General features: G+C 38.1%; 1 protein-coding gene and 1 pseudogene across 1 annotated transcript; both read left to right on the forward strand.

The window, feature by feature from the left end:
- Window positions 1–26,145, forward strand: part of LOC113075604 (cytosolic carboxypeptidase 6-like) — a 186,846-nt pseudogene that overhangs the window by 96,916 nt on the left and 63,785 nt on the right.
- LOC113075601 (BEN domain-containing protein 5-like) lies at window positions 11,260–25,078 on the forward strand. The gene is made up of 6 exons (XM_026248287.1): window positions 11,260–11,428; window positions 12,932–13,053; window positions 15,122–15,494; window positions 16,961–17,109; window positions 18,978–19,191; window positions 19,458–25,078. The coding sequence occupies exons 1-6, from the start codon at window positions 11,260–11,262 to the stop codon at window positions 19,652–19,654; spliced, it is 1,224 nt and encodes a 407-aa protein (XP_026104072.1). The 3' UTR covers window positions 19,655–25,078.

Here is a 26,145-nt window from a genome sequence, read left to right on the forward strand (position 1 = left end):
ACTTTTTTTGATGTTGATAATGAATTTGTAACTTTTTTTAGCAATATGTCATTCAAAGCCTTTTGCATTACACACACTTTTTACCAACACACACAGCCATCTACAATCACTCAATGTCTATTGCTTTAGTGTATTTTGCATAAGAGTGTTTGCCCGATAAGAATGCCACATATTCAATGAATCCCTTCTTTTGCTGTGACTGGCCTCAGTGGCTCTCTGATATAAAAGTTTAAAACACTTTCTCAGCCTCTTCCACCACCCTACCTGAGCAAATGTGTCCCTGAATGTTTCCTTGGCCATTTCTGTGATGGTGTCTGTATGGCATCCAGCAGTAAAACAGGTCTGAGCCTGATAGTCTCTGGACTGGGGCTGTGTGGCCAGACACAAAAAGCACAAACATCAGGGTGTCTGGCCACACGGCAACTCTGGGCCGAGGTGCCAACTTGGGCAGCTGCACCTCTCAGTGGCCAATACCTGCACCAGTGAGATCTGCCTTTAATGGAGCAGAGGGACCAGGCTTGGCACAGAGAGACAGAGATCATGGGACAGAGAGGAGAAGATATAATGCAAAGTACAGCCAGCGAGATTGTGAATTATCATAACCCATTTAAACTTCTCTGTGGACATTTCGTCTTAACATCCAGATCAATGACTGAATCATGGAAGGTGGTTAAAAGAGAATACAATGAAAAAATAATAAATAATGAACAGCGGTTGGTAGAATCCACACAGAGATAGAGAAACCAAAACGTCTGTTCAGCTGCCTCATGCTGTCTATTTTCCAGTTGATTTTTTCCAAATGCACACAAAGGAGCATAGCGAAAGGGCTGTGAGCCTGTTAATGAAGAAAGAATAAGAGCGTTAATGTAGTCTGGAGGAGAGGGGGAGGGGGGGGGGCGCTAGTCTGGCTTAGAAAATATTTGTAAAATATGCATCATTAAACCATTATTTAAAAACATGTCTGGAGCCCAGCCTCGAAGCTTTTTAACAACTAATGCCTCTAGTTAATATCCCCAGCCATGCAAATATCACAATTTCACACATTCTTCACATAATCAGCCATGGGTTTTTCTGTTTGCCGTGTGAAAAACAAAACAACACGCTAAAGATACTAAATGAAAATGTAGTGTGCTCTTTGCTATTAAATCGTCTTTCTCTTTCCACGGCTTGGCATTTGTACGTTTTGTTTGGGCGAGAAAAGGGAAGATATGTGGGAAAAATCTAAATGTTGTTTTATCAGACTTTTTCTGCAGAGACCGACTAGACAGCGATTATTGTTTTGCTGTCACCAGGGCCACTACCATTGCAAAATGCAGCAAATCCATAAGGGGGGAAAGAGTGAGATTTCAGGTTGGAGGACCATTTTTTATTTCCTCCAGAGGCAGCTGGTGCTTATCAAGAGCAGGGGATCACTCATCGATGACAAAAAGTGTACTGGGATATGTGTTTTTATTTGTTGTTACTGAAACCTGCTTCACAAACTGCTAAAAAGCAGTGAAAATACTTAATGATCATATTTAACGATGCTAAATAACTAACTAAATTCAGTTTTTCATTTTAATTTAAAATATATTAATATAGAAAACATGTATTTTAAATACTAATAATAATTCACAGCATTGCTGTTTTACTGTATTTTTTGCTCAAATAAATGCAGCCTTGGTTGAGACTTCTTTCAAAAACATTTACAAATCTTACCCAACCCCAAAGTTTGAGTGCAGTTTTATGTATTTTAGCTTTGAATACCAAAGCTAAAGGTTTCAGAAATACAACACATTAAGGATGTAAAATGTGTTGCAAATGACAGTTCATATTGACTTTTTAAACAAAGGCCACTTGTTTGCTGCTAGAGAGGGAATAATAGAGGTGAGTTCAGATGGTCAGAAAAGTACAAAAAAAAAAACAATGACTGAGAGAAAGAAACAGGGATTATCCTGTGAGACTTCATCACCTGCTCGTTCTCTGCTGATTTCTTCCATCCGTTCTCTGCTGCTAGCTTGAGAGGAGACTTGCTGTGGTTACCTGGTTACCGCCAGGCCTTGTTTGCAGGGTCACTTCATTAATTCCTTTCCTGGTGAAATGGTGGCATGCGTTGGTGTTTGTTTATGTTTGTGTCGGCTCAACAAAGAGCGGTTCGCTCTCACGCTCCACCTGCCGGTGCCCTGTTATCAAATCCACCCACGTACACACGAACGTTAGCGCACAGTGATGGCCAACTACAGGCCTTGATTTTACCGCTGTCATATTAGCACACCTAGTAAATCTGGACAAGAAATTAGCTAGTCTTGGTAAACATTATGTCACTTCCCATTAGGGCTGAAGAGCTGAGACTGCTTAAGAGAGGATGAGAACCAGGATGACAAGAATTGCTCCTGAAGTGTGATGTCACACTGAGAGTGTGTGGGGCCGCCTTGTTATCAGAACTCTTATCAAACAGCAAATTAGCAAAATCTGTGTCGGAGTCTATGATGTTAAGTTCTATCTATCTATCTATCTATCTATCTATCTATCTATCTATCTATCTATCTGTCTATCTATCTGTCTGTCTGTCTGTCTGTATATCTGTCTATCTGTCTGTCTGTCTGTCTATCTATCTGTCTGTCTGTCCGTCTGTCCATCTGTCTATCTGTCTGTCTGTCTATCTATCTATCTATCTATCTGTCTATCTGTCTGTCTGTCTGTCTGTCAATATAAACATTGAATTCTACCAGTTTCAGCCCTTAGATTCCAATCTGATAATATATATTTGACAAAAGCATAATGATAATACATGGTCATCTTTGCCAGTGAACCCTTTATGACTTCTTTCCGATGTGTCTTTATCACACAGATGGATCCAGTAATCAGCTCCAAGCAATCAAATATTCACAGTTTATCGTCTGCGCACAATGAGGACAAATGAAGTGTCCGCGTGCAGTGCGAGTCTGACATTATCCAGGACGAAGGGGAAAAGCACAGTCTAGTCTTTCATATTAATGCAACCCAGAGATCATATTGGGAGGTTTGGGAGGAAATGCAGATGGATAGCGTACACCCCAGAGAAATCCAGATGAAGCACACCGAACAGGGTCAATGTATAAGAAATATCTCTTAAGCTCTCGTTTGTTCTTTAAAAGGAAGATCAATGTCCCCCCTGCCGCCACTCGGAGAATGCACAGCGGGACACTGTGCTGGCAATGATACCCCTGTAAATATTTGATGAAGGGATTGAGAAGTGGTTATACAATATAGCTGCGTCTGCTCGGGCTGTCAGTTTTGAAGTCTGTCTCAGGACAGTGCCATGCAGAGAGCACTGTTTCAGGGCTACTGTTCATTTCACGCGCTATCACTTTTTTTATTGCCCAACTGATGACTTCACGGCTAATCAATTATTCATGAGGCACTAATTAAAGGACAAAGTAAAGTAATGTAATTAAGGGCAGTTCAATTAAACAAGAAGAGATCATTGTCTTTTAAGTTGCTGGTCAATAGAAGACGCCGTCGCCAATTTTTTTTCCAAACCCGAAAAGAGGCGTCTTTTTACCCAGATATGCAGGAGCCTTTATTTTAAAAAGTTCTCTAAACGATCTCTGCTGTCCCCCTCTGTGCTTCACAGGTTCTGGCAAAAAAATGGCAGGTTTGGAGCTTGTCGTCTGGTTCTGTACTTAGCCAGTCAGCGCCGATGCCTGTGTACTCACGCGCACCTGGACAAGCATCTGTCCATCTACCGGACTGGCACAGGTGCGCTGTTTTGATTGGCTGTGTGGTAATGGCTAATGTGTTCCCAGCTAATGCTGCTGTCACAGCTCTTCATGTCCATCCCTCCCCGCCTTCATCACCATCCTCATCCTCTCCCGGGCACCGACCCAAAACATGCCCACCACCATCATTTCTCCCGACACCCACCCTCTTTCCTATTCTAGTCACAGAGCTCCTACCTCCCTCTCCAACACTCGGCTTCATCATCCACATCATTATGGAGATTATCCCATGTCTTTTATTTAATGGTGGCTAATGTATCACCAATAAAGATGAATGAGGGGAGCTGTGAAGCTCTAATTGGAGGGACATGATGTCTGACTCTGAGCCGCAGATAATGTCGACACTGCCAAACAGTTTATGAGGCACCATCACCAGGCTAAGTGTGTGTTTAGAGGTGGAGGGGGAGCAGATACTTAGTTCAAGTGCTCATTGTTTGATAACTGCGTGTGAGAGAGCGACGGGGTGTTATTTGGTCTGTTTTCACGGGTTTTGTGTGAGAGGTTTTGCTCGTGTGCTTAAATTCAAAATGACATTATTGTCTCGCATCAGCTCCTGGCCTGGTCTTTGTATTGGAAATCTTGAGGACATATATTTAGCGTTAGTTTTCCCTCTAGTTATGTATTATTTTTATTGAAATGCAAAGGAACAGGAGATGTGGAAAACAGGAGCCAGAAGTGCTGTGAGTCAATACAAATAATTATTATCAGTCATTTTGACAAATTTCAGACACATTTTCCCTCATGCTCTGCTTTTATTCATCATTAAATAATTGTAGTGTGATTCTTATTTTATTTTTTATAATCAAACACATTACCTTTAGAATTTTTGTTCTCTGTGAAAATCTAAAAAAGGCAATGCAGTCTTGAGATATGGTCACGTGATTTAACAAATAATATCCAATGAATTATTCCTCTGGACTATACTGTACTTAAATGTTTCTCTTTCTAGTTTTTTTTTTTCCCTCTAAATTCTCACATTTCTTTTTCTCACAAAGTTTTATTTTCCCCCCTCTTCTTCACTTTCTGTTAGCACCATTTACTGTTTTTTTTTTTCCTCAAGAAGGAAAATGCTGTCTTTTCCTGTATTTAAAAACTTTCCCAAACTTTTGAAAATGTTAGTTTAATGCAACTTTTTGGTGCTGTCACATGCAAATATATTTTATATCTTTTCAAATGAACCTCATAACATAAGTGTTCATGCAAAAGGGATAGTTCACCCAAAAATTGTAATTCTGCCATAACTTCCTTACTCTTGTGTCCTTCTGAACTTGTCTTCTGTAAAATATAAATAAGATATTCTGAAAAAGTCTTTATTTCTACAATAAAAATCAACAGTGTTGAGTTCATTGACTTTCATTGTTTGAACAAACTTTTTCTTCAGAATTATTTTGTATTTTGCAGAAAAAAGAAAGTCATCCCAGAGTAAGTGATGACAGATTTTTCATTTTTTGGGGTGAACTATCCCTTCAAATCAAATTCCAGACCTGTTTGCTCTAAAATTGCTCTCAAAATCTTGGAATCCAGTTGCAAAATACACATTTGATACATTCTGTCCTGAACTGGAGCCACTTGAATGCATCAGCCCGGGGATCTGAGTAGTCTTATTGGGGCGGACTCTGAGGACAGGACAAGCCAACCACTGAGGGGCAGATTAGATTAAGAATAATCCTTTCGCTCTGTGTTGAGCCCAGTCTCTGCAAAGTCCACTCACAGTGCATCAGTTACACTGCTCTCCCCAGCAACACGTCACTGGCCCCAGTCCAGCCCATAGCTATTCAGCTCAGTCCATTTACTGAGACTGAGATGTTCCTTTTACTGTTCGTATAGCTCATGACACAATCACTGTCATTTTTCATATATGGCGTTTAGCCGAATACATGTTGGCCTCACGAATCCTGCAGTCTGTCCTCATCTAAGCACACGTCTTATCCATGGAGCAAACCTCATCTCTGCACTTTCAGCTCAGGACTTGATGGCAGATCTGACTCGAACAGTGACATAAAATGAAAGGAAATAAATGGAGAGAGAAAAAAGAAGAAAGGGCAAAGCATCCAAAGTTCTGCATCACTTACTTTTCAATTACGGCAGGCGAAGCAGAACGAATTGTTAGTGCCATTTATTGACTGTGCCTTTCTCGTTATTAAAGTACAAGTGAAGAAATCCATCCTTTTGTATAACAACCTGCCTGTTTTACAATAACAAAATGTTTCTTCTCCGTCAGATAGCCTTTGTCATTTGGAGAGAAACAAGGAACAGAGAATGGCAGGGATAGCAAAACAGCATGCTGGCAGAAACACTGATACAGTCGGGAGTGATCCTGAAGAATACCTCTTTTGGTGCAGACCATTGGTGCAAAACACCAGTAATGGGTGAATGAATCGATTATGGTAATGATTGGCTGCCTGAAAGATTTTTCTTATGCCGTATAAGAGGGATATGAGAGATATTGAAAATGCATTAACGGAGATGCATTACTGGATACCTAGAGATGGAAAACCACAGTGTGCTGGCAGGCAGGCATGGGCCTTTTTCATTCTTGACTTGTGAGCCTTACACTCACGTTGATGTTCCACATAATAGACCACATACAAAACACTGTGAAGAATCCCTAGTGCAACTCAAAAGGCTTCAACAATAGGTGCATTCATCCCACAATATTTCCATTGTGGAATCATATTTCTTAGAGTAGACTTGGATTGGATCGGTTTTGAAATATGCTTTTAATAGTAAGTGGCGATTTAATATCTATTATAATATACAACAACAATACCAGTGAGAGTTGCTGAAAAAAACGTTGCTGAAATTACACAGTGTATGCCCGGCCTAAGCAATTTGCCCCAAAGCAAAGCATTCTGGGTAACTGGGAGCAGTTTACAATAATTTCACAGTCCTAGATATTAAATCCAATAAATTTGTCTGTAGAGTAACTTTTCTAAATTAGAAAAGTTACTTGCTACTGGAAACCAGATACCAGTCATTACTTTTTAGCAATTTAACAGGCTTTTACAACAACAACACCTGGCCTTTCATTTACACATTTGTATTATAATTACCAGCGATGAATCTACCGGGGTGGCACAGTGTGGCTACTGGCATCTGCCATCCTAAGAAAAAGCATTGCCACCCAATGGGCCACCCCAGATTTATCCCAGGATACAATATAAATATAAGGAGTGTTTTTTTTTGCAGCTGCACTTTAATGTGATGACAAAAAAAGGCAAGCGAACAAAGCTACTCGCGCTGTAGTCAACTTCATTACTCTTACGAATGGCATCTCTTTGGCGATTCAGAAACACTAGTGTCATAACCAGTGTAGCCGGGTAGCCCAATTCACAAACAAATGGAGTGTTGTTCCATTATTATATACAGTATTATTTTCTACAATGCTTCTCATTGTTTGTTTTGAGTTGCGTAGTGTCCGTGTGAATACAGTCTCCGAGTCTCCGAGCTCGCTCCACTTCATCATAATGATAGCCTACATTTGACATCCAACAAAATAAAATGATCCTAATCTAATCTAATTTTAACTAGACTGACATTTTTGAAAGAACTTCATGTTGACTAATTGACAAGGTCTTTTCTTAGGTGGTTCCTATTACTTGAATGTTCTGTTTGACCTTTTATTATGCCTACAGACATCCCTACTTCTGATAAGAACTCAATGCACTAAACCTGTGATTTACATATCACCCAAGTAGTCTAATCAGGACCGGCCCTCTGTTGGTGTCCTAGGTGGGATTTTAGATTTGTGCCCACCCCACCCCCCACTAAAAAAAAAATTCTGAGAATGCAAAATTTAAGTATAATATAACATAAGTATTATTAACATAAGAAGTAAAGAAATTGTGATACTAAATACAGTTGTGGCCAAAAGTATTGGCAGTATTGGCAACTGTTTAAGCTGTTGTGGTGTTAATTCACATTGTTTCTAGATTTATCACTGCCAATACTCGTAGAAACAATGTGAATGAACATCACAGCAGCTTAAGTATAAAATGTTATTTTATGAGTGAATCTGTTAAAATAGCCTATTGAAGAAACCAGACATAAGCTACTTATTACAAATATGCCTAAAATAACAAAGGCAACAAAATAAGTGCTACATTTTGCAATTTATTTGTACATTTTAGCCAGCTAGTTAATCTAATTAGCATACCCATACCTTTCATTTCAGTTTTGTGCATACAGTGGAAAATGACATACTTAAACTGAATTATTTCATTGAATGCTAGATTATAGTCCTAGTCATGGTCTTTTTCAAAAGACATTTAGACACTTTTTGGTGAATTAAAAGCAAGCAGTAATGTAACTGATATTAAAACAACGTGACAGAAACTTAAATTTATTTTAAAGAAAATAAAGTCAAATTAAATAAGCAGGTAACTCAAGCAGTGTTGCCAGTTAAGATGTTCTAAAAAGGCTATTTCAAAATATTACATAAACATCACAGGCTAATAAACAGTTGTTAACTTGTGATTTTTATCTCTATATAGATATTTTTTCTTATCCCCTCCTTTGCATTGCCTCTTTCCTTTTGCCCCTAATAATTTTATTTTTTCAATAATTTTTAGAAATGATACTTTAAGAGCAAATAAATGGCAAAACAATTTTAACTGTGTGCGCCATGCATAATTAATGCATTAATACATAATTAATTTGTCACTTCTGACTGGAGAATTTTACATTTTGAATTGTTAAAAATTTTAGCCTTAACGGAATAGTATGGAACTTGGTGACTTATATACCACTTGGTATGTGAATTTAGGCCATGATTCGAAAAAGTTATGTGGTCGTAAAAAAAAAAATAGTCACACTCAAAAATGACCGACCATTGAAAATGAATGGGAATAAAACTAAAATACTTTTTTTTAGCCAGTTTACAATTTTGTGTACAATCTACAAATCCCCCACAATGCAGAAAAAAATGTGCACAGCAATGGAGCGAAACTCTAAAACAGTGCAAAATCAACACACCAACTCACACATGTGCGGACAAACACTTGTACACACGCACACACACACACACACACCTATGAACTGTAACACTGAAGCTATGTAAAATAATTCAACTACAACGCAGTAAAAAGTGGACAGCAAGGAAGGGGTTACACTCTAAAACATCATGAGAGTAAAACAGAAACTTTGTCTTACACACACTTACTTACACACACTCCCAGACACTACAGAATTATATATATATATATATATATATATATATATATATATATATATATACGCAAAAATCATGGTTCGGTAGTACGTACCTCGATTTTAAAGTCACAGTTCGGTTCATTTTCGGTACAGTAAGGGAAAGAAATGCAAATATTAAACTGCAGGTTGTTTATTACTATAAACCTTTTTTTAACAATTTGTTTCTTTCTTTTTTTTTTACATAATTTTTAATAAAATATATAGAAAATAAAAAAAGAATAAGAAATAAAATACTGCTGCAAAGTTCTCCACTTAATAAAATACTCAATACTCAAACCAATATCATATAATAAAATATAATGAAAAATATAAATAACTATGATTACAGTGCAGCATTACCAATCCCTCAGATTTCATTATTGGTGACCGTATTTTCCGGACTATAAGTCACACTTTTTTTCATAGTTTGGCTGGTCCTGCGACTTATAGTCAGGTGCAACTTATTTATAAAAATTAATTTGACGTTTGACAATTTGAGAAATGAACCAATATAAAACATTACCATCTCCAGCCGCCAGAGTGCGCTCTATGCTGCTCAGTACTCCTGTACTCTACACTGAAGACAAAGCGCCCTCTCGCAGCTGTAGATGGTAATGTTTTCTCTTGGTGCTTGGTTCTAAATAAATGCGACTTATAGTCCAGTGCAACTTATATATGTTTTTTTCCTCATCATGACATATTTTTGGACTGATGCAACTTATACTCAGGTGTGACTTATAGTCCAAAAAATACGGTAATATGTATTTGTGTACAAAATGACATATAAACACATTTTCCTATTGAAAAATAGGCGCCAGTTCTATTTCTAGTATGAACGCGTTTTCCATCTCACGCAGGCAGTCTGCAAGCTCTAACCTGTTAACATGGAAGGCGAGTTAAAAACGCACACGCCACACAGCTGAGACGCTTGCGCCACGCATCCAGTGTGTCGCCGGCCTTAGAATCAGCTGCAGGGCGGGATTTGCGCTGAACGCGGAGACTTCCGCCACTTAATATGTTGGTGTGGAAACACAAAAATGTACCTATGTTCTGTACACAAAATATTGCATTCGGTCATTCGGTACACACGTGCACCGTACGGAAAGCCCTGTACCGAAACGGTCCGGTACAAATACATGTACCGTTACACCCCTAATATATATATATATATATATATATATATATATATATATATATATATATATATATATATATATATATATATATATATATATTTATATTTATATATGCTATTCTGGCTTCAAAAACTTGATTTTAAAGGCCTAGTCTCTATTTTAATCTGAAGTACTGTATTAATTTAAAAATTAATGTAAAAATATTTTGAAAATGTTGAAAAATGCATCATAATTATTGCAGAAATAGTCATTAGTACCATAAAATTCTCTCAAAATACTTTTGATTGATTTTACTGAAGTTACATTTCAGGTGTCCTGCCATCTTTGACCGCTAAGGCCATGAGCGTGACTCCCAAATGAAGAGTGCACAAGGCTTAAACTTTTATTTAATTTTTAATAGACCCCAATAAAACATATTTTCAAGTTCCCAGAAATGTAAAAAAAAGTATGAAAAAGACAGTTTTATTTTTCAAGATAGCATATATCATAAAATTTCTATAAGAAACTTTTGTGTCTTATATTTCTATAGATACTATTGCGGTCAAATGATAAAACAAATACTTAAAAGTTTTATTATACATAATTATCAATTTTAAAAATGAAGGAGCCTTGAGATAAATGGTTCAGATACAACTTTGAATTGATTTCTGAATTTTCCTGTTATAAGTAAGAAGTGATTTCTTTTAAAAGTCAGTTGCCTTTTTCTCACCTGTGTGTTGCTGTAACCTGTCTAGTGAAGATACAAGTTGGACTTTCCAGTAAAAACCATATTATTATTATTATTATTATTATTATTATTATTATTATTATTATTATTATTATTATTACTACTATTATTATACTATCTTGTTTTATACTATATTATCACTGCAATGGTTATTATCATTATTATTATCACTATTGTCTGTTTGTTTATTTATTGTAACTAATGTCAAACGACATTATTAACCCCAAAATAAACCTATCGTCGCATCAGTTTTGATTAGTTCAGTCTGTGAAGACATGCTCTGCATTTCCTCAAGTGATACGCACCAGCCAGACAGAAGCAGTCGATCGCAGATGCTTCCCCACTGTCTCCCCTCTCTGTGTGTTTATATGTGTTTTTTAATATCTTTTTTTTTTTTTTTTTTTTTTTTTTTTGAGGGAAACTGTCAAGCCCTATCCCAAAGAGCAGGGACCAAAGAGCAAAAATAATGTACGCTTTCGTGCGTTTCTTGGAGGACGACATGTGCTACGCGTTATCTGTGTCAGACGTGAAAGATTTCCAGCCTGTGCACAAAAGAGATTTTGATGATCAGAAGGTGTATGTGGTGCTGAGAGGCGCAGGCCAGCCTGCCAAAGCACACATCCTAGCCCTGGCAGGTGAGTTCTGCGCTTCTCTTCTCATCAACTATAACAATAACCTTCATAAATAACAGTAACACGCATGCTACAGTATATAAAAGCTTAACGAATCATGCAACTTCGATGTAAATCATATTTTTATACTTAGTGTGCATGAAACATTTAAGTGAAGCATTATATTTATTGCGTAATATGAAAGTTATACAAAATATTATTTTAATATGATATGACCTACATGAACATGCTTTAACACGCATGTGTTAAGAGAAGATTAACTATATAATTTGAGTGTTTTGGTGTGAAATGGATATAACCGGAGAAATGTCAGATTTGATGACTTGATTGCTCTGGTGTTTTTAGCACATCATGGTTGTGGCATGAGGTACTGTCTGTGCTTGACAAGCATAGCAGACTGAATATAAACTAAAGGAACTGCGTGTCGAAAACGTCTGAATAAGTTCGTGAAAGCAGAAACTAAATTAAAGAGAGTTTTAATGCAGAGAGAGGTTCAGGATGCTAAGCGATTGTTAGCTTGCTGCTAATGCTTCCATCATTAATCGGCGGTTCATAAAAGCTAAATAGCGGATAAAATCATTGTAACACTAACAGGCTTTCTCAACCGATAAAGATACGGAAAAACAGATATGATAACTAGAAATTTCAGAATTTTAACTGATTGTTGATTTTAGCTCAATCAGCTAGGTTACTGTCATCAGGTAAGGCTTATTTTGTTTCGTTTTTATTTTTACGCCCTTCAATTTGCTTGAAACCTTACGCCAGCATATTGTACTGGTAAATTACAACCAGCATAATTTTGTCAGAGAGTTATGTGTGGTTTAAATCAGTGCTGGTTGCACATCTGTTATCACGTGACACTTCCTGCTTCAGCTCAAGTTATGAAAACATCCAGCCACTTTCACTCCTGCCACTCTTCAACCTGGACTATTTAGACATATCTACATGTGTTGCTCAACTTGGCCTTGCAGGCCTGATCTTGTTAGGGACACAGGTCTGGAGTCCTGTACAGCTTTTAAATCAGTTTGCTTGAACTTAAGCTGTCTGCAATCTGTTGTGGCCGACCTTGACGCTCATCTCTCAATGGTGACCAGTGTAAAACTTTTAATACCTGGTTAACATTCAAGATCTTAAAATGATGATTGAGAACATTTTCCACTTGACATGATAAGGGGTTAGGTAGGCACATACAGGTCTGTCTTGTCGAAGTGGCCTTGCTTACTTGACACTGCATCACACATTGACAGCTGTGACGACCCCGCCTGTCAAAATCATATTGATGCTGTGCCATCAACGTCGCATTGCAAAGTTAAACGCTCCATTAATAGTTTATTGCAACAATAGCTAGTCATCTGTGTCATTACAAGGTTACTGAGAAACTTATCCACCAAACTCATAAAATGTTCTCTTGCTGATGTGTCCTTGTTTTAAACCGTATCATTTCAGAGCAAAGAGATGAAATATTATTTGCATCTCTGACTTGTTTCCCGTCCTCTTTTTTTTTAGAAAGCATTGAGGAATTTGAGCACAGTATTATGCAAAAGAAGATGAAAATACCCAAGATGTCGAACAGGAACACAGTGGAGAATCATTTTGGTGAGGAGAGAGTGCCCCTTAGACATAAAAAGGTTGGTATATAGGTTTTTAAGAAAATATTTAAGATTTGGAAGACTGTAAGACATTTGCAGGCTTTCCGTTACTGGTCTGGATTTGTAGATGGGGAACATGTGAACAGATCAGCTATGGCTCAACAGGGATTTTCTACTGATATTAAGAGTGTATTTTATTCCTCGAGCAAAACAAGACAGAATACTAGAACATGTGTTGACACTTAGGGAATCAGTCCTGATATTTCAGATGTTTCAGTTTAGTTTGACAGATTTAGCAAGATACTAAAAAGGCCATGTGTTTCGCACATCATTGCCATGTCGTCTTAATGGTGCAGTCCATTAAGTTTACAACCCAGCTTTGTGTGTTCCTTAATAACTTAGTGTGAACTTGGTTTTTAATATAAACTGAGTTGGTGTATAGTATGTCACAGAATAAATGAGCCAGTTCTGAACTGAATTTCCATGAGCCAGTTTAGCTTTCTTACAGTGATATTAAATAGTAAAGATTTAGCAATGTTTTGTCCAGTAAGTGATTTTTTGTTGTTGTTGTTGTTATCAGTGATAGTTTTATTAGTTTTTAAATTAAACTAGGCTAGTTTTAATTTTATACAATTAAATCAGTTTCTGTGTGTATTGAAACTGTTTGATTATTATACAGTAGTCCAGCTTTTCAAGTTCTCTTTTATTCCAACAGTTTTATTCCAACCATGCTATAAAAGGAAAGTCACACTAGACGTTGTGTTCCTCCATTCATACCCATGTGAATGTAAGCATATGAGTAGGATTTTGTGTATTAAAGTTCAAGTTTTTTGAACTCTGCCCTACAAATTTGGTTAGAAACAGATTTGATCTAAGCTTTAAAGTTTGACCTTGTTACTTAATATTACAAATTTTAATGAGTATTTTACAGTGGGGAAAGTGGAGTAGATTTTTTGTTGTTGTTTTTTTTATTTATAATCTATTGCAATACAGTTAAAAAGAGATACAGTATATGCACACACATAGAAAAAATAAAATTATAAGCTACAAGCTTTGTGAGAAGCTGTCAGAAGATTAATCATGAAATGAGTTCTTTAAAATCTAGTGTGACTACCTTTGGTGTATTTTGTGAACTGAAAGCTTCTCATTAGGTGTGGGAGTTAAATCTTAACTCTGGAGTAGGGCTGTGCAAAAAATCGAATGCGATTTTCATGCACATCTCATCAGTAAAGACGCTCCTGTAATTAGAGGATATCTCCAGCACGTGCGTTCGGATCAGGGTTGCCAGGTTTTCACAACAAATCCTGCCCAGTTGCTTCTTAAAACTAGTCCAAAACTAGCCCAATCGCACATCCAGGAGGTTTCCTGATAAAAATTGCTTCCCGGGGTTAAAATATACGTTTTTAGCAGGGTTGCCTTGGTAACATTCGCATTTTAGGGGCTAAATATCACATTATTTGTATTGGTGTCGCTTTGACCCGCGGACATGAAAAACAACCACAGACTTGGCAACACTGGTTGGCATTTACTACACCGAGCCGTAATTCACTGACAATCTACACAAAATCGATATTAAAATCGCAGGTGATTACTTGTCGATTTTGAAAACAGTTTTTTGTTAGTTGTCGGTAGACTACGGCTCTGTGTAGTAACTGCCGCTCCACCTGAACCAGTGTTGCCAAGTCTGCGATTGTTTTTCATGTCCGCGGTTTGAAGCAACCCCATACCAAAAACGTGATATTTAGCCCCTAAAATGCGAATTTTACCAAGGCAACCATTCCAAAAATGTATATTTTAACCCCGGGAAGCAATTTTTATCGGGGAACCTCCTGGAAGCACGATTGGGCTAGTTTTGGACTAGTTTTAAGAATCAACTGGGCAGGATTTGTTGTGAAAACCTGGCAACCCTGATCTGAACGCACGTGCTGGGGATATACTTCTAATTAAAGAAGCGTCTTTACTGATGAGATGTGCATGAAAATCGCATTCGATTTTTTGCACAGCCCTACTCTGGAGAAAGGTAGATAGCCAAAAAATAAATTATATATTATTATTATTTCCTTGTACGCAATTTACACTGGTCAAGATGCTCAATGTTGTGATGCAGGTCCAGTCACAGGAACAGCAGCGGGCGAGTTCCAACTCCTCAAAAAGCCTGGCTGCAGTGGTGGCACGGCTGGAGAGGAACGCTGTCAACTCGTGCACTGAGGGAGAGGAGCTGGACAGACTCACAACAGAGGAAGAGGAAGAGCAGGACGAGGCCGTGGTGCCTCGTGTCCTATACGAGGAGCTGGTGCACAGCTACAGGCAGCAGGAAGAGGAAATGAGACGCCTGCAGCAGGAACTGGAGCGCACACGCAGGCAGCTGCTGCAGCAGGCCAAGAAGCTCAAGGAGTATGGCAGTCTGCTGACCGAAGTCAAGGAGCTGCGAGATTTCAATCGACGCCTGCAGGACGTCCTGCTCATGAGGCTTGGCAGCGGTGAGATTTGCATGAATCATACATACCAGCAGACTCGGCAAACTAACTGTTCACACCAATGCTGACCCAACGAGACGTAAAAATGTAAAATATTTGCACCGAAATCATTGAACAGATCGATTCAGATCTGATTCAGAATTGTGATTGTTCTCTGAATAATAGAAGTTCAGGGTTTTAACCTAAACTCTTTAAATGCATCTGCATTGTAAATTCATACTGAACAGGTCTTGACATTGATTTTCTGATTAATATCAGACTTGTTTTTAACTGCTTCAACCATGGCTCTTCCAATTAGAATTTAACGTCACAGCTATCCGTTTTAAAATGCTTGCTTTAAAATGCAGTTTTGCTGGTTAGCATTTTTTAAGGCTTCATAGAGCTGTTTTTACACTTATGACAAAAGCAGCAATGGCTGGTCAGCTGTAGTGAGTGACGTATTTAGTGTCCAATAAAAGGACTAACTACATCTTCAGACAGCAATTTAAATGTGCACTTGTGTAATTGGCTGTCAGTCAATTAAAATGTTCATCATTTGATTAATTTGATAATTATTTAGCATAGCAAGTACTTTCTTAATAATCTGCATATCAAGTAATTAATTATGTAATGTAATTATGGTATTAATTAATCAAATTAATCGCATGCATCAATATTGGCTGAGGATAACCTCCAAATGAAGATAATTCATAGTCATTATATCATTGCGGATGAAAATGTTGAATAGACTTTACAAAAAGTGACTTTAGTCAATACATTATATTGTCATTTAATATTATTAAATATATGTCTATCCTCCTGCAGTCCACAACAATCCATTTTGCAATCTACAAGACTTTCTTTGGCCGAAAAAAAATTAAGCATCGCTATAAATAATTGTACTAAATTAGCATGTTAAATTGGCAACCCTGATAGTTTAATGATTTTGATGTTAGCGTTACATTTTCCACATAGTTCTGAGCTGCAGGGACTGATAAACCACTCAGATGAAGACTACAGTACAGGCTTCTTAAAGAGGACATAGTGTTCAGAGCACTCAGGCCAGCGTCCCGGCCAGCTGCTGTGCCTGTGTGTGTTGGGGGGGGGCGAAACAGACTGTGGTCTGGAGTGAGCTGGTGGAGCAGCCTGAAGATTAGACCAGCCAGGGTTCTTTAGGGTCAGACATGCAGTTCACTGACCGTTATTAAAACTCAACAGATACATTAGAGCTTAGTGCGGCCAGCCACCAAGCCAGCTTACTGAGCTAAAATGACCTGGTTGTCTTGAGGCACGGGAGAGCCATGTTTCAGGCAGCGCTCCAAAGGGAGCGGGCCAGGACTTACTGCGGGCCACGCTGGACTAGTTTCAAGACTGTCATTAGAGAGAGGGGAACATTCGCTGTCAACACTTTCTCAGGATAACACTCATCTTTCTTCTGTTTAATTGTGCTTCACTGAACGATGAGCAGTGTTTTGCTTTGCTTCATACAGAGCCGATGCACGACAATGGCACACAGACAATCAAAGCAGAGGTGGTAGAGCCGATCAGTGAACCACAGGAGGTGTGTCAAGAGGAAGCCAACACTAGCTCCACCCACTCCCCATCCCCGAGAACCGTCTATACCTTCAATGATGGAAAAGTATGTAATCCTGTGTGTGTGTGTGTGTGTGTGTGTCTTTTCAATTTAAAGTTTTAAACATCGCAGAAAGTCATTATGCCCAATCTCACTTTATTCTAGCCTTTTTATTAGAAAAGTAGCCCATCAGTCACCACATATTTAAAATATATATATATATATATATATATATATATATATATATACACTACCATTTAAAAGTTTGCTGTCAGTAGGTTTTTAGTTGTTTATGAATGAAGTGAATACTTCTATTCACCAAAGATGTGACCGTTAAGATTTTGAAGAAGTCTTACAAAAGATGTCTCTTGCAAATATTTGCTGTTTTGTTAATTTCTCCATTAATTAAAGAGAAAAAAAGTGATCACATTTTCGCCATGTTACGCAGCACAGCTGTTTTCAACATCTTACTGACCTCAAAACTTTCGAGCTTTATTATATGTATATATATAAACTTACACCTTATTGTATTTATTTATTAAATAACGGCATGTCAATTGACATGAGACCTTCCAAAGTTATGGTTATTGTTGATATTTACTCGATGGATCCAAGCATCATTCACGGCTATCATGAAAGAAAAGGGACTTGACTTGGGTCATTAGTTCAAAACAAGACGGTATTCCAGCAACTCTTTTCAGCTGTTGTACAAACAAGACAGTTCAGTGGTTCGGATGCTCCTCGCTCCGTGCAATTCAGTGTTTCTTTTAAATGTTTGTGCAGTGGTTTGGTCTGTCTAATTGACTAGCGAAATCCCTTCTCCAACCTTCCTCCCCATCTGTCTCAAAGGGCCTTTTAACCAGAATGCTTGCTGTGATTTTAAACCCTGTTAGCAGACATCGGGTCCACGTTTTGCGTTCCTCCGCCTGCCTTGCATGACAGGGGGGGAATTTGTGTTACATGCTGAAAGGGTTCTCAGTTCGAGCGTGAAGAACAAAAGCAAATAAGGCCCTTACACATTCACATACCGCACACATATCCGGCATTAATTATTTGTACCACAGGAATTGCCCTGAGTGACAGGTAGTGGTAGAAAAGCAAATCTCCTCTAAGTTAAGAGCAGTGAAAAGCTTGTCTGCTGGACCAGGGCCTAAAGCACATTAGATGCATTGGGGAAAAGCTGCTGGATTGGAGCCTGAAGACTGCTTAGGGTGACAAAGCAGAAGGCACAATACCTCAGCTGTTACTCACCGGCTGCCCATCAATCCACCTGATGGCTTGTTGGGCTGTGTCCTCCACAGTGTGGCTTAAAAGTCAACACTCTCGTCTGGCATCTGTCAAAACACATTACTGCATTTAATGAACCCAGACACCTCACCACTGAATTTATGTGTGATGCATCTCTCATATGTGGTTTTCGGTACCTAGGTTTTATAAGGTATGCGGCAGGGTTTAAGTGCTGTTGCATACCACAAAACACCAGAACTTTCTCTGGACAGGGTTCCTGCAGTCATGGATCATTTATCAATTTTATTTTTATTTTTATGGGTATATATTTTCTAGTTATGCTTTGTGATAAAATATTTCATAAGCTAATTATTGCTCTTGAGTAAAACTTGGTTTGCAAGCATCTATAAAAGGTCATGGATTTTCATTGGTCAAAAGTTTTGAAAATGTATTTGTTTTTTTTATTATTTAGTATTACCTTGATAAAGGCATTGAGATAACAGATATTTACATACATTTAAAAAATAATCACACATGTTTGTAATAGTGGAAGAGACACTGGGAGGAGCGTGTGAGGAATGTTGCATTTCATCCTCCATAAACAGCTGTTTTGTTCATTGTGAAGGGAGAGCTACATTGTCTCAAACACAAAGCAAAATCTTGTCTGTGATAGTGTGTATATTTGAAGAAGAGTGTGTCACCTGCAGGTGCACTTGGGTGGAGGGATTTGGGTGGAGGAGGAGAAGTGGCACCAGCTACAGCGGACACAGGGAGACTCGAAATTCACCAAAAACCTGGCGGTGATGATCTGGGGCACGGAAACCCTGAAGAACCGCAGTGTGACTGGCGTCGCTACGAAGAAGAAGAAAGATGCCCTGCCCAAACCACCGCTCTCACCGAGCAAGCTCAAAATTGTTAGAGGTAGACACACTAACTTTAAAAGATTTACTATTAAAATTAAATTAAAGATTAGGTTGGGGTTATATTTTTGGTTTTGCTAATAGACGTTTTATAATTTGGAGAATTGTTATTGATGAACCAATTTTAGCTTCCAAAACTATTTCAATTTCTATTTCTGGTTTTTAAATAAGTTGAAAAAAAAATAATTAGAAGGAAAACTAAGATGGAATAATTAAAAAAAAATAAAAATAAACTTTGCTAATTTCTTGTCTAATATTTCGTTCCAGAGTGTCTGTATGATCGTGTGTCTCAAGAAACTGCTGACAGCGCGGAGATCACCCAGCGATTATCCAAAGTGAACAAATACATCTGCGAAAAGATCATGGATATCAACAAATCTATCAAAAACGAGGAGCGACGAGAGTCCAAGCTTCTCATCCAGCAGACGGTGAAGATGGAGAACTTCCCCTATGACGGTCTGTAGGGGGCGATGAAGTTGTCACCATAGCTCATTCTACTCCTCAAGGACTTCTGGTGAACAAGGTGCCCGTAATCACCGGCGCTGCCAATTGAGATTTCCACTGATGCCCTCCCCAGACCTCTCTGTCTTTTACTCTCGTAAACCCTGTTTCACAGCCTGTCTGACAGTTTTACCTCTCTCCGCACTGCCTTGGCATGCTGATGTGCATTCTTTGAGTCAGTGGGGTGGGTTTTTGTAAGCTTTAATGAGGGGATCTCGGGGTGGGTTGGATATTAATGCCTGATAGACAGGAGCGATCCTTTAAATCGTGTGCGAGAAAAATGTGTTTGGCACATCAGCTTGTGTTCTGTGTCAGAACATGTCCTAATGTACTAAAGAGGTTTCCCTTCTGAAAAAGTCTTGTTTCAGGAGGATGTTTGCAAGGTGTCATAAATGCTGGCTTAGCGTCGAGTCTTTAGGGGGGGTAGGTAGATCACTTCACAGGGACCATATGCTAAAGGTACTTAACATAAAGAGTTGCACTTTAAACAGGGTCACACCCTGCGCCGTCTTAATGAACGATTGATTTAATTAATCAATCTAGGCCTAATTGCTCCTGTTAATTGCTTTCCTGAGATGACTACTGATGGTCTGTTCTTGATGGTTGTTAGGGGTGGAAAGGTCACATGTAGTCAGTGGTGCTAAACCGTTTTCCTGGAAGATGAATTGGCAGTGTTTCTTTGGAGGTGAGCAACAAAAAGGTGAATCAATTGCTCTTAAAGGTTAAATTGAGACTTTTTACAGTCTTCAGTAGACACCTTATGTTTGCTTTAGGCTATGCCTTCAAGTCCTGTTGGGAAAGTCCTGTGGTTTTGAAGTGTTCATGACATTTATACTACTGTTCAAAAGTTTGGAGTCAGTAAGAATTTTTTTTTTTTTTTTTTTTGTAGAACATGCAGTAAAAACTAAATTTTAAAACGTCATTTCTACTTGTGATGGCAGAGCTGAATTTCTCCATTCTTCAGTGTTACATGATCCCTAAGAAATCAATAATATACTGATTTGGTTGCTCAAGAAACAATTTCTACTGTTAACAATATTGAAAACAATTATAATATTTATAATATTTTTGTGTGAACTGTTATACATTTTTTCAGGGTTCATTGAGGAATAAAAAGTTCACAATATCTGCATTTATTTTAAATAAAAATGTTTTTGTTGAATAAAAGTGTTTTTCTAAAAAAAATAAAAAAAATTACTGACCTTTTGAATAGCATGAACATGAATGTGTTGAATAAAAATTTGGAGCCTGAAGAAAATGGCATCAGTAATTCAGATATGCTTTATACATACACTTTGTCTGATTCAACTCTGAAGAAAGTATTTAATGCTGTATTTTAAAATATACATAAATTCCTATTATTGGAGATGTTGTGTACAAAAGAACCAGAGTTAACAACAATCCAGTAAAAATGACATAAAATGTCAAATACGATTCTTGTAAGCAACAAGAGCACATCCAATTAGTTTTCAGTGTACTGTATGGACTAGCCATGGGACAGGAGTTCTGTATTATCGGGTCTACATAGAGGGAGACCACCTAAGACCTTTTACCAGCCGTAAATTGCACTTGGGACGGAGGATAAGTGGAAATCAGAGCTGTGCTGCAGGGCCTTTTTCTAGCTGGCAAACATTGGGAACTGTGTTCTCCGTTTTATAGCAAGCTGTGATTGTAATATCTGCTGATATTGCGTTAACTGCACTTTGGTGTAGAGTGTGGAGAGATGCCTGGCACCATGTGTGGATCTGGGGTAAAACTGTCAGCAGTGCTTGGGGGTTACACATTAGCCTCATCCGTCTGGTCTCAGCTTCAGCCCACCTGTAGAGGGCGCACTCATTAGGGGAAGAAATAAGATATCGTGACAACTTTCAATGAGCCATCCACACTTTAGTCCTTTGTCTCCCTTTGCCATCTTTATTTTCATCACAAACAGTTTAGAAATAAAGACCCTCTTGCAGATGTGGGTTCTTGACTGTGATGCCATATCGCTTACTGTGAATTAACCACAGATCTGCCACGCAAAAGCCTCCCTACCTTTCTTTTTTTTTTTTTTTAATCAAGTACATTTATTAGTGGGGAGAACATTTCAGTGTATACTTGGAATATATTCTCATGTTTTTGAACATTTTCGTCATTTGCACCCAGGCTGCACCTTATCTCACTAAGCTTCTGGTTCAAATCCGAGTCAGACAGTGTTGTAATTCTGTCTTTATCCTTGCTGGTTCATATATAGTTTATTATCATTTCTACTTTTACAGTGTATATGTGACGTTTCGCTATTAACGTAGATCCTGGGTACTCGTATTTCTCAAAGACTGCAGGGCTCTTCACGAATACATCATCTCTAATGACAGAAACCCATATCTTAAATTGATTCCATCATGGATTTTTTTTTTACCGCAGGTATCTCGATGCTTCAAGAACTTCAGTTTATAAATTTCACCTCACTGTGAGTCACTTATGGGCTATCATTTCATTTGGAGTCATTTCCGTCGAGAGGCAGCCGTCGCCCGCCTTTCTGTTCCAAGGAAGTCATTGTCCATTTTTGACAGCGTAGCACTTTAATCCTTAGGAGAAAAAAAAAAGTATAAAACTCCATCAGTGTTGGTTTTCTTTGTTGTGATTTACCCAAGCCAATTTAAAAAAAAGAAGTCAACAAACATTTAACAATGCTTGTGAAAAGACATTCAAAAGAAAACACGAATCAGCTATCAGTTTTCTGCCACTCACTAGCAGTTTAGCAGCCATTTGTTTCTCATTCTCTCGAGCATGTAAAAGCGATTCCTTTCTTTCTTACAGCGACGTACCTCCAATATGTCAAGGTAATTACGGGAGAGGACAGATTGTAATAAGGATTCTTTTGTTCCACTGAATGTCTTTCTCTTCTTTTTTTCTGTAGATATTTCCTGTATTGTGTGATATGTATTGCCACACTTATTGAATATTTGATGTTCCATAATGAGCGTACGTACTGTGTGGGTATACTGGAAAATGGTGGTTTTAGGTGTGCAGAGGGTGAATGATAACAAAACTTTATCATTGGTCCATGTGGTCATACTTGTGATGTGGAGATTTACTATTGGATTCGTTGCCTTGAAAAAGAGTACAGCGTTATGTATTGCCCTTTGGTTGGTTTTTTTATTTTGTTTTTTTTTGTGCCTCGCAGCTGCTCAGAGACTAAATTCGGGCACGGAGCTGTTGAGATCCGAGGAAAATTAAAAATTAAACATTTCCACAGTTGTGAGATCAAACCCATGAATCCCATCAGGGAAAATCTGACTTTTAAATACAATCATGTACAGTATTTATAGGCTAAAAGGCTACAAAAGTGTAGCCTGGCGGAGGCTGTTTATCTCTTCTGGGAGACCGTGGTGAGGCTGGTGCCTATGCTTTCAGTGGCTATGTAATAGCGGTGCTTAGCTTTGAGCTGGTCTCTGCCCGTGGAAAACGGCAAGTCCGGTGCAAAGCGCATGAGGGATCAACATATCATCCGAGTTGTTCTCTGTGTGTTGTCCAAGAGATGTCATGTCAGACGAGTTTCGTCCAGTCTGAGTGTTGGGGGTTTGTGTTGTTCTGTTGAAAATAAGCCAAAGTGGAATCTCAGCAATGGACAGTCTTTGACAGTTTTATTTTAAGTATGAACTTGCACAAAAAAAAAAGCCCCTGCTAAGGCTATCCACAGTTATCTAAGCTAAACCAACAGGAAAGAAACAGCCAGAATATATTTTTACTGAAAAAAGACGATTTTACGAGTTGTTGCTGTGCTGTCGACATCTTTGTTGTCTGAATTATGTTGTTTTCTGTTCTGTATTAAAAGAGAATTAAGCTTTAGATAATGGATATAGCTATATTGTTCAGATTGAAATTATAATTTTTTCTTCTTTTTTTTCTTTATGATGCCAAAAAAGTAGTGTGCGCGGACATTCTTGGGGAGAAAAAAAAAGTAAGCATTGCTTTGCTTCACTAAGCTACATTCTGAGATTGTCAATCAAATGCTGAGGACCCGCCCACATGCCGCAGCAATTCCAAAAACTGCCCAGTATTCCGCTATAGCAAGAACAGCAACTTCCTGTTGCGCTTTCACTTTTTTCATGATCAAAATTACAATAAAGAACCCTACTCAGAGTCAGTCTTATTTAACAAACAATATTCTCAACTCTACTAGTGAAAGAAATGTATTTTTGATAAAACACAAGTTCAGGTTATTCTTAGTCTGAAAACAAGCTTGTAGAGTCACAGTCCTACCTCATTGCTGCTCATCGTCTGTGTTCCTAGGACAGTCTTGCCACTCTCATACCTTGTTCAGATATATATGTATGGTATAGATTTATTTCAGATATTGCATGGCAGTAGATAGTGTTTCCTTGCAGTAATTAAATTTGTATCCCATTGATGGTGCTACAGCAGGCATGGGTGGTCTAATCTGTGTTATGTACCTCAGATGGTGCTAATTTTTCTACTTTTTCTGGAGGCCGTTCCGCTTTGCATGAATAAAACTGGTTAATGTTCATTTTTTTAGCTGCAGGATTTGGGGGATAAAAATAAAGCATCAGATAAAATCTTAGGAATTGCGTCCAGCATGGCGTAAAATTTTGTTTTTCATATTTCGAATAAGACAATACCTCTCTAACAAATTACCTCACATACTCTGTTCCAAATCAACAGACTTTTAAAACCGTGCACGCAGGATCTAGCCATGGCCATATAATCTTGTCTTTATTGTACAATACAAACCTAATGCTGGAGTAAGAAGCCTAATAATCCAAACCATCTACCTAAATATTACTGGGCAGTTGACTCTCACAATGTGGTCCTCAGCAGTTAATGTGAAAGTCAATCCCACTGTAGAAATACAGTGCAGCTAACATGGTAGTCTGTCTTTTTGTGGTGATGATATTTTGCAGTATGTTAACGGAAGAGGGTTTTCTTAACTTACCAAAGTGGTTCCCTTCCAAAGAAATTCTTTGTTGTTGTCTTTAAGAACTGTTTGGGAACAAAGTCTCCAATCTGCATTTCAGTTCAGTCTTGGAAATATGGGATTTGTTAAGCGACTGCCACTCAGCGGAACATAAATACGTCCGTCCACAAAAATACAATCAGGCGTGGGTATCTGTGACATTTTATATTAATATAGACAGTTGATTCATTTAGAGCATGTAACATGCCAACTGAAGGCAAACTGAGTGATTTTGTTTTTGCGAACACTTTCCTGTCAAGATGTTTTTGATGGTTCTACGTCATGTGAAGCAAATATGTCTTGGGCTTTATGAACTGACCTCAAGACCAGACAGTTATTTCAGAAATTGATCGTATTGCATTTTCTTTTTGTGTCTTTATTATGTCTGTCATCTCTTCATTCTTGCTGCTGAAAAATACCTAGAAACCTACATATATATATATATATATATATATATATATATATATATATATATATATATATATATATATATATATATAATGTCAATATTTTAGGGGAAAGTCGTTGATGGACAATGTTGTATGAAATAACTGTGAACATGCTCTCTTTCAGGACTGCGTTTGTGGGTGGTTGTGGTTATTTTCATTTGATATGGTCACATACTGGTTAGCATTGATTTTAGCATTGAGGGCTGCTGTCAGGGGGATCTTCCTTCTCACAACTGTCCCTGTTCCCCATACGTTAGGCCTGCTTTACTTGCACACAGATCAAGCCCAAGCCTGGACTAAAAGGACTTTCAGTGGAGAATTTTTATTCATACTGAGTTTTTAGGCTGAACCTGGCTTAATTTCAGCTAAACTTGGCCTCACTGCACCTTGAGTCTGACTCCACAGGGACTCAAACAGAGAACAAGGATAGAAAGAAAATGGAAAGCAAAATCAAATGTTTCCATGTGAACCAGTTGCACTCCTCACCTGTGCACAGCTGGTTTTGCCTGGTTAACATCGGTCGTGTGTGTATGTGTGTGTATGCGCGTGTGTGCTGCAGTCCGAGTACTCTTGTTCAATGTACAGATCAACAGAATAAATTCTGACTTTTGTTCTACAAACAAACCCTCTCAGTGTGAGCTGTTTTCTTTATCACAAAGAAAGAAAAGAAAATCAGTCTTGAGTTGATATCATATCCTGGACAAGTTTTAAGTTTAAAGATAAATAAATCTGTCTGACCTCAAACATTTGAATGATTATAGATAGATAGATAAGAGAGTTATGTGTATATATGTATGTATGTGTGTATTTGTATATACACACACACACACATATGTTTGTTTTTGTGAAAATTGTAGAAATCCTATGGCCGTATTGGTTTTTATACTGTACAAACCTTCACCAACCCTACACCTAACCCTCACAGGAAACTTTGTGCAGTTTTACTTTCACAAAAAAAAACGTATTCTGTATGGCCCATAAGCGTTTTGAAAAATGGGGACATGGGTTATGTCCTCATAAGTCACCCTCTCCTTGTAATACCTGTGTC

The sequence above is a fragment of the Carassius auratus genome, unplaced genomic scaffold (assembly GCF_003368295.1).
Source record: "Carassius auratus strain Wakin unplaced genomic scaffold, ASM336829v1 scaf_tig00017243, whole genome shotgun sequence".
Lineage (NCBI taxonomy): Eukaryota > Metazoa > Chordata > Actinopteri > Cypriniformes > Cyprinidae > Carassius > Carassius auratus.